The 17,175-nt window shown below is 45.1% G+C and overlaps 1 protein-coding gene across 1 annotated transcript in view; it reads right to left on the reverse strand.

The window, feature by feature from the left end:
- LOC147631619 (uncharacterized) overlaps positions 1-17,175 on the reverse strand; it is a 115,857-nt gene that overhangs the window by 44,724 nt on the left and 53,958 nt on the right. The window contains exon 5 of the mRNA XM_086808154.1: positions 16,972-17,103. Within this exon, the coding sequence (XP_086664280.1) occupies positions 16,972-17,103 (132 nt within the window). The remainder of the gene's footprint in view (positions 1-16,971; positions 17,104-17,175) is intronic.

Genomic DNA, 17,175 nt, shown 5'->3' on the forward strand with positions numbered 1-17,175 from the left:
TTCCCTTCAGCACGTGCTGCTTTAATTTGTGGCATGCATGATTTCCTATGTTGTCTCTGCATCCAAGTTAGGTCATCATCAAAGTAGATGGGGTCCCCTGAAACACCCAAATGTACGCATATAATCCACTTTTGGCTTTCGGCTATACCAAGCCCAAATGTGTTGGGGTAAAGGCGTTATGCCCACCCTTATAGTGTGTACAAGCCCATAAGTTATAGTACATAGTACACTTAGTACTTTTAATGTACTAAGTGCACTAGTGCAATATACATGTGTGATAGGGGAGTCACACACTCATGCCTTATGAGTTGACTTATCCCCACAACTCTCTCACTCTCTCTCCCATGTGCTTCTCTGTGTATGTCTCCCACATGACCTAATTCTGTTTCTCCCCATCAACTGGTATCAGAGCCTAGAAGGCGGTGCTATTCATCTCTTCCTCTGCTCGAATAGGGTTTCTTGCATTGATGGCTTTTACAGTCATCCAGTCTAGTAACGCAGGAAGGAGGCGAACATTGAAGGTCGACGGCTAGCTACATGTAGCGCTGCTACTCGGTGAAGACGCCAGAAGCGAACGCAAGGCAGCAATCAGGCGAGAGGTGGCAGCTCGTGCACGTACAAGGGCAGGCGTGTCAGGCGCCTACTGCAACTAGGCGGATACGTAAGCCGAGGCGTGCAAAAACGCTGGCCACCTAGGCGAGTGGCGCTAGGCTTGAGCGAGCGAATACACAGGCGACGCACACCTCGTGGCTTTACGCCTGCAGCAGCCAGGCGGAACGGGCATCTTGCACCTTGTGCCTACGACTGCCCTCTTGAGGCCTGCGCGAACCCAACGCGAAGAGCTTCCTTCCAAAGGACCCACATGCACGTGCTACTGCACGCTTCTGGGCAGACTTCGTAGACCAGAAGCCTTACGCGTGTTCCGTGAAAACCCAAGTCGACTACAAGCGTTGGGCGAAGGCGTTGGTTGAATCAAGCGCACAGGCGGACGTCAACAGCGCGAGTGGGTTTCGTTCATCTCCTTACTCCTTTGCCTCTTTTGCTCGCTTTTAACAGTAGCGAAGCTGGGGTTTTTGGAATCTCTTGAGGCTCTTCAGAAGAGGGGAAACCAGGAGTTTGTCTCCCAGCCGTCCCTACCTGCACAGCTGCAGGAGCATCAGCATCAGCATCAAGCATCAGCACCAAATTCGCCTGCAAATCAGAGAAAAATCAAAAAATTACAAGATATTTTGCTTCAATTTTTTTTTGGGACTTGCAATTGAGCAGGTACAATTATCAATTGAGCAGGTACAGGTGCCCAATTGCTCAATTTTTGAGCAAAATTGGCAAAATTGGGTGACATTGGTCACAATCAGGATCAATTTGCAGGAAATTGGATGTCGAGATTTGGGGCTTTTGATGTAATTGTGCAATTAAGCACTCATACATGCTGTATGATGTGAAAAATCGCACATTTGGGCAAAATTGCAGCAAATTGCAGTGCAAATCAAGGGGCTTTTGTGCCGATTTGGTTGATTTGCATGCAGGCAATCGCATTTGATGCTGTGGATAATGTGTTGATGCCTTACAAGCACTCAATGTGCCTGTAAATCAAGGGGCTTTCATGTATTTGATGTATATGTGGCCAGGGGAAAGCATCGTGAACACTCCGGATGCCTTCATGTGCGTCAATGTACCATGTATGATCAGAAATTGATCTTAAATCAAGGGGCTTTTCAAGTTCGTATGCTTGTTGAGCTTGGCAAAGCAGCAGGCAAGACATTTATGCCTTGAATCCTCAAAAATCAGCTTGCAGTCAAGGGGCTTTTGCCCAATTTCTGTTCGGGACTATTGTATGCAGTGTACGGGACTGTAAAAGTCTGATTTTCACTCATTTGGACAGCCAAGAGAGCATTTATTGCTATTGTACCTGCTGGTACAGATTTGGCACAGCTTTGTGCAAGTTTTGGCATGGCTGTACACTGTTTTGAGTGACCAAAAGGTTCAATTTCAGCTGCTGTACTTGCCGGTACAGGTTTGGTACATCATTGGTGAGCACTTGGTACTGCTGTACAGTATTTTGGAAGGGCAACAGAGCACATTTAAGGTGCTGTCCAAAATCTGCAGCAACCAGATTTTGGTGTTTTCATCACATAAAGTGGGAGAAAAGTTGCATTTGTGCTTCCGCAGTGGGAGATAAAGCTTGGGAGAACAACTGTGAGCACTTTGTGTGCTTTTGGTGCAGTGTTTGCACATTTTTGCAGGGAGTCAGGCATTGACAGGTTGCATTTTGCTATGGCAACCACAGGTGAGAGCTCTTCATTGCTTCACATCAAGAAGCTTGAAGGCTTGCATAACTATGATATTTGGCAAACCCAGTGCTACAATGTGTTGCTCCAGAAAAAGCAGCACAAGCCTATCAAAGAAAGGGGTGTGATGCCCGCTTCTCTTACTGCTGAAGAGTGGGAAGATATGGATGAGCTGGCAAGATCTACTATCATGTTGTCTGTGTCAGACTCATTACTTTTCAGCATTCGTGAAGAGAAGACAGCTTGGGGAATGTGGCAGAGATTGCAGGACTTGTATGCCCAACAAAGTGCCTCAAGCAAAGTGTATTGGTTGAAGAAACTCATAGGCCTTCAGATGAAGGAAGGGGCTTTTATGACAGCCCATCTAAATGAGTTTAATGGTATTGTCAGCCACGTCATTAATCAAAAGTTGGCAATGGACGATGAGTTCAAAGCCACTTTTCTGTTATGCACTTTGCTAGAGAGTTGGGACACATTCAAGACAACCACTAGCAATTCGAATGCTATGCTGTGATATGCAGATGTTGAGGGTGCTCTTCTTCAAGAAGAGATGAACAGGAAAAACAACTCTGTTGGAAAGTCCAATGCAATGAATGCACGTGGGAGATCCCAGCAAAGGGGGAAAAGCCAAGAAAGGGGAAGGAGCAAGTCTCGCTCCAAAAAGGATTTGGAATGCCATTATTGTGGCAAGAAGGGACACATTAAAAAGCAATGCTACAAATGGAAAAATGATCAAAAAGAAAAGGGAAAAGGCAAAGACAAAGACAAGGATGAAGCCAAAGATGTAAAGCCGAAGGGCAAAAGTGGAGTCAAGATTGAAGAAATCAATGTGTCACATGCAGGTGGCAGTGAGGATGAGGTCCTATTTACTTCTTCACTTGATGCCCATTCACTTCTTACAGGTGGTCATGGTATGCACTCATGGATCATTGATTCAGGTGCCTCCTGCAGAGACTTGTTTGCCAGGTATACTGCTGGCAATGAAGGAGTGGTTTATTTGGGTGATAACCATGCATGCAAGATTCTTGGCAGAGGTGATGTAAGGCTTGTATTTTCAGATGGCTCACAGCTTATGCTCCATGATGTCAGGCATGTGCCTGAGATAAAAAAGAATCTGCTTTCTACTAGACAGCTTGATGATGCTGATTATGTTACCCCATTTGGTAGTGGAAAGTGGAAAATTAGTAAGGGCTCACTGGTTGTTGCCAGAGGCTCTAAGGTGGACACTCTTTATTTCATGCATGCAGGTGTTTGTCACCATGCTAATGTAAATGCAACCGAGCTGCCGGAAATTTCTATGTGGCATAGCCGGTTGGGACACATGATTCATACGGATGACAACCCGGCTGATCTGCTGACGAAGAGTTTGCCTCCGGAGCGGTTTGCTCATTGCAGACACTTGATGGGCATTGGATGAGGCCATTTTCAGCCTTGATATGGCCTTGTATATTATCATGTACATGCTGATTTTTCTTTTCCTTTACTTAAGGGCACTTTGCCTTTAAGTGGGAGGTTGTTGGGGTAAAGGCGTTATGCCCACCCTTATAGTGTGTACAAGCCCATAAGTTATAGTACATAGTACACTTAGTACTTTTAATGTACTAAGTGCACTATGTGTACTAGTGCAATATACATGTGTGATAGGGGAGTCACACACTCATGCCTTATGAGTTGACTTATCCCCACAACTCTCTCACTCTCTCTCCCATGTGCTTCTCTGTGTATGTCTCCCACATGACCTAATTCTGTTTCTCCCCATCAAAATGGTGTTATGGTTTTCAAAGCTTTTGTTGGACACCTGTTCAACACGTGAGTTGCACACATTATAGCTTCCATCCAAAAATTGTGAGGCAACTTTTGTGCTTTCACCATGCATCTTGCCTCTCCATGAGAGATCTATTTTTCCTCTCAGCTACACCATTCTGTTTGCAGTGTATAAGGCATAGTACATTGGTGTTTGATGCCCTTTTGAAGGATATAATCCTTGAATGCATTTGACATGTATTCTCCACCTCTATCTGAGCGGAGTGTTTGGACTTTACATCCACATATATTTTCAGCCATTGCTACAAAGTGTTGAAAGCATGTAAACACCTCTGCTTTCACTTTCAAGGGGTAAACCCAAGCAAACCTGGAGTAGTCATCAATGAATGTGACGAAATAAAGATGCCCCCCTATGGATGGTGTCCGCATTGGACCACATACATCACTGTGTATGAGCTGTAATTTACTTTCAGCTCTAACAGCTCCATCCTTGGGGAATGATTTTCGATACATCTTTCCCAAAATACACCCCTCACATACATGTCTTGTTGGGGACTCAAGAGGCGGCATATTATCAACCATATGATGCTTCTACAAAAGCATCAAACTACGAAAATTTACATGTCCAAAACGAGCATGCCATAGCTCTGCATCATGCATAGCGGGAGTGTGGACAGCCACTGTATTTGCATCATAAGTACGCTTGTCATAGCTGTCCAGCTTATACAAGCCTTTGTATCGTGTTCCAAAAGTGACTATTTCATAACCCTTTGATAGGTCTTTTACCAAACACTTCCCATCTTCAAATTCAACCTTTAAACCTTGGTCGTTTATGGCTGAGACGGAGAGCAGATTTTTCTTTATCCTTGGAACATACAACACATTTTTCATACATATATTGGCACCATTGGCTGCAACAAGTATGACATTGCTAATTCCCTTTACTGGATATGTGGTATGATCTGCACATGATACAATGCGGCCATTTGAAGCATAAACCAAGTGCTGAAATACATATTTTGGCACCATTGGCTGCAACAAGTATGACATTTTGCTAATTCCCTTTACTGGATATGTGGTATGATCTGCACATGATACAATGCGGCCATTTGAAGCATAAACCAAGTGCTAAAATACATCTTTGCATGAAGTGATTTGGCTCGAAGCAGGTGTGTCACTAGTGCATGTGACCAAAGAAGTGTACTCTTCCTAAATTACATTAGCCGATTGATGTGCTTTGTCATCAGAAGAGTCTGCTACTACATTGCCTGCATCTTTCTTTTTCTCTTTTGCAATTTGCTTTCTACATTCATTGATGTAGTGGCCAGGCTTATGGCAGTAGTGACATTTGCCCTTCTTTTTAGGCTTTTTTGCATCCCCTCAGACTTTTCACGACCAGAAGAGGGCTGTCCATGACCAGCCTTACTAGACTGTTGTCCCCCATGCCTAAAGCTCTTTGCTTTACCCTTATCCTTGGCTGTAAATGCCTTGTCTCCACCACGGTTGCTAGATAGGTTTGCTCTTGTTTGCTCTTCCTATAAGAATAAACCCACTAGCTCTTCAAAGGTGACAAGATCGCCCCCTCCTCTCATAGAGAGGTTGAGAGAGGTGTGAAAGCCCAAGTAGGAAGATGGTAAAGAATGAAGAGTGTTGGTGACCAGCTGTCTGTCTGGGATAACCTCATCAATGTTGAGCAATTGTTCCTGCAAATCTTTCACTTTGGTGAGATGATCTGCCATGGAGTCACCCTCATCCATAGAAAGAAGATCCAATTGCCTCTTCAAGTAGGCAACTCTTGCCTCGTTGCGTACCTAATACATTGCTTCCAATGTGTCCCATGCAAGCTTCGATGTCTTGCAAGACTGAATGCGTAGAATAATAGTCCTTTTCACTGAAAGGGCTATCAAGGACATGGCCTGTGCATCCCTAGAGTCCCATCTCTTTTGCTCTTGTGTGGGAGCAGGTTCTACCTCAGGAGCTCTTTGAGCACCTTCCCTTTGAGGCGTTGCTGGCTATATGGTAAGTGGGCGTGTGTCATCACCACACACGATGCCCCAAAGCCCTTTGGCTACCATTAAATTACGGATCATGAAACTCCAGAGGAAGTAGTTTGACCCATCCAACTTGTCCTCCTGGGTGAGCACACCAAATACATCTGTAGCGTTTTGAGCCATGTCAACAAAATACACTTGCAAGCAAACCAAGCACCAATGTGCACTGCCAGGCAACCAAATGTCCTGTGTAAATTTTTGCCTGCAACCTGAAGCAAGTATAAACCTGCACCAAATTGTCCAATGACACACAATGTGTATACATATGCGACAAATCATTGCTATAATCCCCAATTACATGCTCCAATTTGAAAAGCCCTAATTTTTATGCATTGCAATTGCTTCAATGTGCAGTCAATTGCCCAATTTTCACAAAAACCCCAAATTTCTGCAACCAAGGGAGGCTTAATTGGCTGATTTTGAGCTTAATTTGAAAAAACCCCAAAATCCAACCAAAACCACATGGGCAATTCTACAACAAATAATTTCAATGCAATTCTGCCTCCTATATTTTCCATGCGAGGGGAAATTTTGCTAATCCCTCAAATTCACTAAGCCTGCAGTGTAATGTTTGCAATTTTTTTATTTTTTTTCAATATTAGAATTTAAAATACCTGCAAGTGAAACCGATCCCGTCAAGGGGGAAAGACTCCGTTGGACACCCACACGCTTAATAGCACAACTTTAAAACCACAAATTTGAAATGGACAACTTAAATGAAATGAAATGGAAAGATGGACACCAGCACTGGGGCCGGAACGGGCCGACCCCCCCCTCAATATATGATATATTTATTGGGAGTATTTAATAAATACAATGCTCCATGGGTTCCAAGAACCAGATAATGTCCATGTACATATGAAAACAGTACCAAACAAATAGGCTCGAATTTCGATGTAGAAGCTCGAAGCAGAACGACGACTAGTGTGGTCCAATCGCTACGGTCCTGTGCTTTCACTGGACTCCGCGGAGAGCGCCTCACTGGTGTTCCGAGACCACGCACAAACAGGCGCTCTCGTACTAACGCCTGGCTCTCCCGATCTCAGCACCTTTGGACCGAGGTTCGCCAATATAGCTTGGACAACCCGGCACCGAACGGGTGTTGGCCGAGCGGGATGAATCCTTTATCAGATTTAAACATAAAAATACTTTATTCAAATCTGAAAGTCACTTACTTGTGGATGGTTGATAGAAAACCAATACTTGTGGTATGCTGAAGCCACCCTTGTGAGGGACACCGAGACACAGCAGCCTGTCGAGGAAGAAGAGGGGTAGCTGCCTGTGGAGTAGATGTAGCCACCTGAAGAAGGGAGATGCCGCCTGGCTACAACAAGTGCAGCCACCTTGTAGAAGGCACAGCCTCCTGTATGGAGAAGGGATCGCCTGCTTGGGAGGAGGAGTAGGCGCCTGCAGGAGAAGAGGAGTAGCCCACTGAAGTTGGTCACACAGTCGCCTGCAGAAAGAAGGCAGCGTAGCCTTGTTATGAGGGTGGATCTGGTGCAGTCGTTTGCTGGAAGTGGGCACACATCCACCTGCAAGGGGCAGCGCAGCCTTGCTAGAGATGAAACACACAGCCGCCTGTAGAGTAGACAGCCGTCAGCCTTATGGTGCAGCTTGAGAGATAGACAGCTGCCTGTGAAGAGCAGCAGCGTAGCCTGTACAACCTGTATGGAGGATGGAGCGCAGCCTAAGGAGAAAGGCTGCCTGTTGCTGCTGATGGACACTGCCTGCTGGCTGTAGCCGTCAGCTAGGGCTCAGTCGCTGTCTGTATGCAGAAACGCAGCCTACTGGAGGTGGCATGCGCAGCTTGAGAGAAGCAGAAGCGCAGCCTGAAAGAAGTAGAAGCGCAGGTCGTTTTCTCCTTTTTTTTTCTACGAAGGATGGTGGAAGAGCACGCCGATGGTGATGATCCACGCATGAAGACGGGAACCTTTTTTTATTAAAAATGAAAGTGGAGTTTACTCCACGCTTGCATGTGGGTGGGGAGTTTGGGTAGGTGCCCATGCCCACCCCCACACTCACTTAAGTGGGGCTCCCCACCTTGGCCTCTAAGTGGGTGCCCAAAGGGGGTGCCCACTTTTAAATAAATGTGAACACCTAACCTTATAAAACAAAGGGGTTAGAATAAAATATTAAAACAACATGTGTAACATACTTACCACCTGTTCACATGCACTAAAACTCGTCAGAATACAGAGCAGACTTCACGACTCACTGGCAGGCGTCCCCGCTCAGTAAGTAACACGTCAAGCAGGCAAACACACAAATACATGTCATGCGAAAACAGTTTCAAACATGCAAATCATGTGTGCATGTGCAAATAGTATCATGGACATATCTCCCGTTCATGGAACAAGTACAAAATATCTGTCGGCACAAAACTGGCACAACATAAAAACATAAAAACCTGGTCTTCCTATGGAGTGACAGTCCCATAGGTAAGACACAGTTCCAGGCACGAGTCTCCCTATGGTGTGACAGTCCCATAGGCAAAACACGGCACAAATACTGGCTCTTCCATGGCGTGACAGTCCCATGGGTCGAACACAGTCCAGGTCATACACGGGTGGCACTAGTCTGGCTCCCGTCCATACGAAACCATCCTGCTAACACACGGGTGGCACCAGTCTGGCTCCCGTCCATGTCAGCAAAATACTGGCCTCTTCACATGAGACACCGGCCTGGCCTCAAGTGAACGAGACGCAAAAACTGGAGATGGACCAAATGGTCGGCCAATTGGTGACAGCAAGGCTTGAGATGGCCAGGTACAGATGGCCAGTCGAGCAGGTATAGGCGGGACGTGACTGCAGGTACGAGTGAGTAGGCACAAAAGGTATGGGACTGTAGGTACGAGCGAGCACGAGGAGCTATCAGACAAGCAGGTACAAATGGTGCTGCAGACAGTGCGCAGGTTGCACATTGTACGGAACTGAACTCTTGACTGAGCTGTACGCTACAGGGAACGAAACGCCTTGACGGAGCTGAACGCCTGGACAGAGCTTTATGCTCGAGACTGGAGAGGTGGACGTGGAGACAGAGCTATCGCATGGGCGGAGCTGCGTGCTGGAGCCAACGCAGCCAACGGCGGTAGAGGGCTGAGTTCTGTGCGACCACCAACGACGTGGACACGGCGGTCGACTGGAGCTAGACGTGGGCGTAGGTGGAGCGAGCACAGGCAGCGGCGGCGGTTCCCTGCGCAGTAGCACCGCCGGAAGTAGCAGGCGAAACCGGGCGGCGGGAGGCAGGAAACGGCGGGGGCAGTTCTCTCCCCACTAGTGCCACAGGCTAGGAGGCGGACTCCGGCAGCACAGGAGGCGACGGACGGACTTCTGTCGACGGACCTAATTGCCGGACGAACTAGCTGCTGCTGACAGAATTCCACAGACAGCTGTCCCAGCTCTGATACCAATTGTTGGTGTTGGACTCACACACACAAAATCCTGCATATTAGGGTTAGGTGCAGAAAGAAGAAGCTCACACAAAAAAATGAGAGAGAGAGAGAGAGAGCCAAAAGTGTGGTAGCCACAAAATGCAAGTCAACCCTTACATGTGTGTCACATCAATATAATATAGAAGTACAAAATATTATATGGATAGAGTGTCCTTTCACACTTGATATCCAAGGGGAAAAACCACATGGAAAAAAGTGCCCTCGGTTAAGCCCTGTTCACACATAGCACTACCATAAGTGAGCATATACCTACAAGCTTCTCTTTGCTCCAAGCTCCAAGCTCCAATGGATAGCTCCAAAAACAGAATTGTTCTCTTCTTCACTAACTCACAAAACCCTAATAGAGCGCACCAAGCTTTGATACCATGAAAAGAGAGATGAAATAGACACAAGTGTAGAGAGGCAAACCCAAATTAGCTCTCATTATCTCAAACCATCAACATCTACATGATATAGAAGCTCCATAGATTTCCTTCATTGCACACCACAAAACATAGAACACTACTCTAGTGATAAGTTCACACTGAAATAACTAAGTCTAATGTCCACACACTTGACCAGCTGGACGCGGCCATTATTGTCCACACACACTGCTAGACTGGTGTCCACATGCCACCGCTATCCACCAGATCCCGATGAGCTTGCATTCTCAATAGGAACTCAAAGTGAACATTCCAACAATTGAGGCAAGAATCAACAACCTCATGGATCCTCTTCTTCTTCTCACCAACAAAAGCATCCAATGTGAAAGAACGAGCGATAGCAACCGTACCTACGCTAGTTTGTACCAACAACCACGCTTTGCAAAACCACCACATGTTCCGAAGATCAGCCTACAAATCAGCCCGGAGTTTTTCCATCTGCTCCTCGAAGTGAGTTTTCTCTACCCCGTCTACCTCTTCGTGTTGAAACTCCATTTGATCCCCCTCGGGTTCAAAATTCTCCTCACGATCCAGCAAGGTGCCATGAAATGGAGATCTTCCCATGGGTGAAGTGGAGGAAGTGTCTACTGATGCAAGAAAAGGCCATGTGCCAATTTTGAATTTCAAAAAAAAAAAACCGGGAGCAAAAACAGCATTTACGTGAGAAACTTTAGAAAATATGCAGGTTCATCTACAACACTAGCTAAAAACAAGGATTAATACAAACACCATAGAAGGGTGCAAAGGCAAGCTCACCACCCAGCCACAGTCCGCATCTACAAACCTCCCCCGAGCCAGGGACTAAGGCTCACTCCTAGAGATCCGTTCCACCAATGTCAGCCCGTACATGCCCTCCACACAAGACTATCTGTGATCTACCATGTTGACAGCAAGAGTATGACAACTTTTGGTCTGTAGAAGATTCACACATTTTGTAGTGCACATGTATGTAGAAGTTGGGAGTTTATTAGTGCTAAGAGTTAGAAGTTTATTAGTGCTCGTAGTTAGAAGTTTATTAGCGCCTAGTGCCTAGTACTAGGCACTTAAGTTATTTGGAGTTTTTATACCTTGGTGTCACTTATATATACCTAGATGAATCCAGGAACATGCCCAAATTCACCTTTTAGGAACGTGCATGTATACTTATGGTAGTCAACCCATAAGACTATATAACTATCAACTCCATTATGCATAGTATGGACTAGATACTACGACATCCCCACTAACGTCATTAGTGCCCAATAGTGGGTGTAGAACTCTGTATCAAGATATGCTCACACACACACACACACACACACATAAGAGCATATATTCACACAAAGCCCTTCGTACTGAGTTTCTGTCAAAACTCCGGAGATGCAAGGCAGACTCAGTCATAATGAAGCCTAGCACTAAGGGAAGTAGCAAATAGAAAGAATTAGTACAACAAATAAGTAGTTGATAGGGCAAATTCACCGCTAAAGATAGAAAGAATTAGTACAATATCAACTGGCCGCAACTCAGACGAAAACTTCACAATGTGAAATCTGCATGTCTGCTAATACGGCTGAATTATATACCTAGATGAATCTAGGAACATGCCCAAATTCACCTTTTAGGAAAGTGCGTGTTATATACTCATGGTAGTCAACCCACAAGACTATATAACTATCAATTCCATTATGCATAGTATGGACTAGATACAACATCCCACTAACGTCATTAGTGCCCAATAGTGGGTGCAGAACTCTCTATGGACTAGATACTACGACATCCCCACTAACGTCATCAGTGACCTTATGCATAGTATGGACTAGATACTACAACATCCCCACTAACGCCATCAGTGCCCAATAGTGGGTGTAGAACTCTGTATCAAGATATGCTCTCACACACGCACTCCACACACACACACACACACACACACACAAGAGCATATATTAACACAAAGCCCTTCGTACTGAGTTTCTGTCAAACCTCCGGAGATGCAGGCCAGACTTGGCCATAATGAAGTGTCACTTATATACTTTATGGTGACACATGGCACCTTTTACTTGGACCCCTTGGTCCTTAGATGTACGAAGGCACATTTTACTTTAGTCATGTCAGTCTCCTTCCACCACCAATTTCTCTCTATGCTGGTCGACTGTTTGTCTTCTTTTATTGTCTTCAAGCTTTCCGTTGCCCTTGCCTCTTACCAACATTTGGTATCTGAGCTGGTTCAAGAGGTTTGGTCTGTGAAGCTCTCTCTCCCTTGTTTTCTATTCGACTAGGCACGAGTGGTGCTGGTTTGACTTTGCAACTTGTGGTGCAGGTTCGAGACTTGCAACCTGTGGTGCCAGGTCGACCTTGCAAAGGCGGTGTTGTGTGCTATGTAGGGTGGCTAGCAAGCACCAGGCAGTGCTACTGAGGCGACACAAAGTACACAAGGGAGGGCAGGCAGCAACTATATGCGGGTGGCTAACCAGCACCAGGCAGTGCTACTGAGGTGACACCACCCTTTATGCTGCCAATATAAAGACAGTGCGAATTGTGGTTAACCTGATCGTACGACCAAAAGTCTCCTGAAAGTCAAAAACTTTGTCATGGACATCCTAATCCCTAAAGGCCAGCATATAAACAATAGACTTAGGTCATGATCCAGGCACAGGAGGATCCCAGAAGGCATCCTATGGGTGCAGGAACAGGTCGGCAAGGTACTCCAGAAGCTATGAGCTACAGGGCTGGTCGGCAGCATATGTATATTTTTTATGTCTTTGATGCTCGCCGACAGCAGGTCGGCCAGCTGGGGATTCCTCTTGAGGCCTATAAAAGGCTTTGCCAAGAATGGTTTTGATCATTTGACACTTTTTGATGTTAGGTCACATAGTAGGTTAGGTAGGACAGATTTCCACCTTTTCAAGGGCATGCCTATGGCTGCCAAGATTATGTACCCTTTTTGTACTATATGAATATACTGAAAATACAGCTCTCTCTCTCTCTCTCCTATCCATCTCTTCTTTGCGTTTTGCATCAAGATGTACCTATGAAAGGTGTTTAGGGCTGAAAGAAGACACAGAGCTTCCGAGCATGTGACAAACTTCAACCTGTGCCGTACCTTTACTTTTTCAAAGTACCATCAAACTTGTATTAAACCCACTCTCGATGGCCAAAGGTAGAAAGGAGATTCCACCTCATATATGAAACCCAAAGAACATTTGATAGATTCTTTGCACAACCTTCTTTAGACATGTGTGAAATAGTACCTAAACCTTTGAGTGGGCAATTTGCATCATTACCCACCATCACCATGATGTCATCTCCAGGCTTTAGGGAGGAATACCAATACTTACAACTCGTCATGTGTCTAGAAGCCCCGCTCAATGATCAAAGAATCATCATGTGCTGCAACCTTAGTTGTCTCACTACACACTTCTTCAATGGCAACAAACAGCTCTATTTATGTAGCATGATTGGATCATTCCTTGGTCTTGAGAGTGCCATTCTAAGCATCTGCTTTCTTTTTCCTACAATCTTTGGCTATGTGTCTTTTCTTATTCCAGTAAAAGTATTACGTCTATTTCTTCTCATTTAAAGAGTTAAAATTCTTACCCTTCTACTTGTGAGCGGAGAAGGCACGGTCGTCACCATTGTGATTCTCCATCCACATCTCCTCATCCCAAAGTAATGAGCTAAACTCCTCAAATGTCGGAGGAGTCGATTTGACACAACCATTCAAAGATATAACAAAACTATGAAATTTGTGCGGCAATACCCTTAGATAGCGAGCAAGATCTGAGGAGAGAACACCCATGCCGATTGCACCCACCATTGGTCATGAAGATCTTTGATTTTGGTTAGGAACACCTCTACCACTTCACCTTCATTTAGCTTCTCCTATTGAAATTTGAAATTAATCTTTCAGATTCTAAATCCTCGAGGAATTCGAGATCTCATACTAGCTATGTAGCATAGCCCATGCAGCTCCGGCATTGGAGACAAGCTAAACCATGGTTAGCACACTATCTTCCACGCTAGGGACAATGGCACAATGTATATGCATCCCTTCATCTCCAAGTGTGGACAAGGTTAGCAACATGTTATACAAGGTCGCCATCATCCCTCACTAGTGGGGTGTAACATGGGTTCTTGCGAAAGCGTGTTTATGATTGATTGATTGAGATTAGCACTTAATCAAAACTTAAATCCATGCAACCATTGCTTCTTCTGCATGCTCAATATACAATAGAGAGAGATGACCTAATCCACCATGTATTACTAGCATGAAGCATATACAATGTTGAACAGAGAAACTCAATGGCAGCACTACTCCTGATCTCTCAATGACTCACAATGATGATTGATTGATCAATCAATGAATATGACTAAGACCTAGAATCCTCTTTATAGTATCTAATGTTGGTGAGTTGGCTACCAACCCTACCAACCGTAATAATAATATCCAACTAAGTGTGTTCACACAATAACCCAATAACTCTGCCCACACTTGGCTGCTCATTGGGCACCTAGACAATATTACAATGAACTAGCATAATAGCCCTTTCAAACACACGTACTCGACCTCCAAGCTAACCAATGGATAGAAGCACGTCCACATCGCACTTGAAAGAGTGCACGTGACATCTCCTCCTGCTTAACTTGGAGCACGGGTGCAAATGATGCTCCACCGCTCCAACCCGATATGAATCTTCCAACGAACTCGCTCTCTGCTCCACACACCAGTAGGAACTCCAATAGCATGGCTACTGGACCTATTGTCTCCAATGATGTCTCCGCCCTACCTCCTTTGAGCTAACCAATGGATAGAAGCACATCCACGTCACACTCGGGAGAGTACCCTCTTGCTTAACTTGGAGCATGGGTACAAATGATACTCCACCACTTCAACCTAGCATGGATCTTCTAGCAAACTCGCTCTCTACTCCACACACCAATAGGAATTCCAATAGCATGGCTACTGGACCTGCCGTCTCCAATGATGTCTCCGCCACTACCTCCTCGAGAGCTACAGGCACTAGAACTAGCCCCTCCGTCTCTGGATGCTCAGCTCAATGCTCAACTAGTATGGTAGACACCACTTTGGAATCGCTCATCTCATCCTCCTCAATGGATTTGGAGAGAAAATTCTGAAACTCACTCGACTCAAACGTGTCCTTGGAAAGTGGAATGGACTCTGAGATGGGTTGTCCTCCATAAATCTTGATCACCTCTCAGCCTAGTAGTGGCTAATGTTGGTGAGTTTGCCACCAACGCTAATAATAATCTCCAATTAAGTGTGTTCACACAATAACACAACAACTTTGTCCACACTTTTGGGTGCCTCAACACGATCAATAAGCACAATAGTTACAAACACATGAATTTGGTCACGTACTTGAGCTTTGAGATGGCCAATGGGTAGAAGCATGTCCACGAGACACTCACTAAAGTGTGCTCGTGACATGGGGGGTGAATATCAACACCAATGATAGTGTTTCAAAGTTCATAGGAGAATAGGATAGCCTTGAAATTGAACATCCAAAGATGATAATTGGTGCCATTAAGCTTTCCATCAACACCGAATGGTGGTGGACAAGGTCTTAAAGAAGATGTCATTTATCCTTAGGAACTATTAGACAGCACATAGCAAAGTAGTTTGGTACCGAGCCATAGCTTTGATACAATGTAAGAGGATACAACGTGCGATGTATGCAAGAGAACAATCACAAGAAGTAGAAACTTTTACAGCACAAAACTGCAAAACTCAAATTGCACAATAATAGAGAGACAGAGAAGAATATTGTATTACTGATGTGGTAGGAGACAGATGGCAAAGCCCTACACCCGTGTGCTCCTGTGAAGGGAGCTTAGATGGCTAATCTAGAAGTATTGAGACAAAGGAGGTACGCTAGTAGAAGCTAGGAAGTAAACTCACATTGATGACTGACAAACTGTCTTGAGAAGGAGCTGGTCGTGTATCGATATAGGCATGTATACACGGAGCAGCCATGACATGACTGTGTAGGTAGACACTCATGGTCATAGTCGACGCCACCGTCCAGGGAGTAGACTCAGCCATTTGAGCTTACCTTGGGTCCTCTTTGGGCTTTGGAGTGTCAAAACAGGATGTCCTAGGGTATAGTCTACCTACTCCATGTGTGGACTGTTATGGGATAAAAGTCCACTGTCCCATAACAATCCATTGTAGAAACAAGATGTCCTAGAGTATAGTCTACCTACTCCATGTGTGGACTGTTATGGGATATAAGTCCACTATCCCATAACAGTCCATTGTAGCATGTAGCCTATTTGGCAGTGTCCCAAATCTGATATAATCCGTCTCTAAACCATCAGCCTGTCTAGGCCACAATCCCATGTGAATACGGGGATGCTGGGAGGTGCCACAGCTACTTGATCATAGCTACTACTCATAATGGGGGCCATACAAACATAAGTTAGCCGGTGCCTAGACAATACAATATGAGGGTGGAGCATTGATATCCAACATCCTCTTCATGGATGGAGTAAAATGCTGCAACATGCACCTCATGTAACGATACCTTTCTATGGCACCTAAGAAAGTCCCGGATCTGCAGCTACTACGTGGAGGGTCTAGATCTCTCAAGACTAGGGTGTCTAGCTCTTTGGAGGGATTGTCCCCTCTCTTGCATGACTCTATATGTGCCCTATAGGCTTTGAGATTGAATTTAGATTTGTGTCAGGAAACACCTAAGAGCTTACTCAAAAACCTCATATATGAGGACTTCAACAGGAATAAAATTTTCAACACCTCAACAATGGTTTAAAAATGGCTGGGGCCAGGATTTTAGTCCAGGGGTCTGCCATGAGATGATGTCATAGTGTTATCAGATCCAAGCAACATCATTCCCTTTCTTTTCTCCAAGCCAGGATAACAGGGGGACATGCAACAAGAAGGAAGAGAGCCCTTTTGCATCAGAGATGTGGAGTTGAGAACTTTTAAGGCCTACTTAGAAACTTTACACAGCTGATTGAATGAAACCTCAAAAAAAAATGACCTGGTGTGAACATCGATTACTGTCAATCACAGCTCGCCACATGGTTCTTCCATTGTCTCGAGGTGGAATATTACCAAACAAAGCTGCTCTTACAGCTGAGCGTATCCCATCTGCACCAATCACCAAAGGGGCCTGCCAATCACCTTCCCAAAAAAAATCAGATTGTTTACAGCATGCAAAGGTTGGGAAAACAAAAACTATTTT

This window comes from Cibotium barometz, chromosome 14 (genome assembly GCF_041138505.1).
Source record: "Cibotium barometz isolate CiBa-2024 chromosome 14, ASM4113850v1, whole genome shotgun sequence".
Lineage (NCBI taxonomy): Eukaryota > Viridiplantae > Streptophyta > Polypodiopsida > Cyatheales > Cibotiaceae > Cibotium > Cibotium barometz.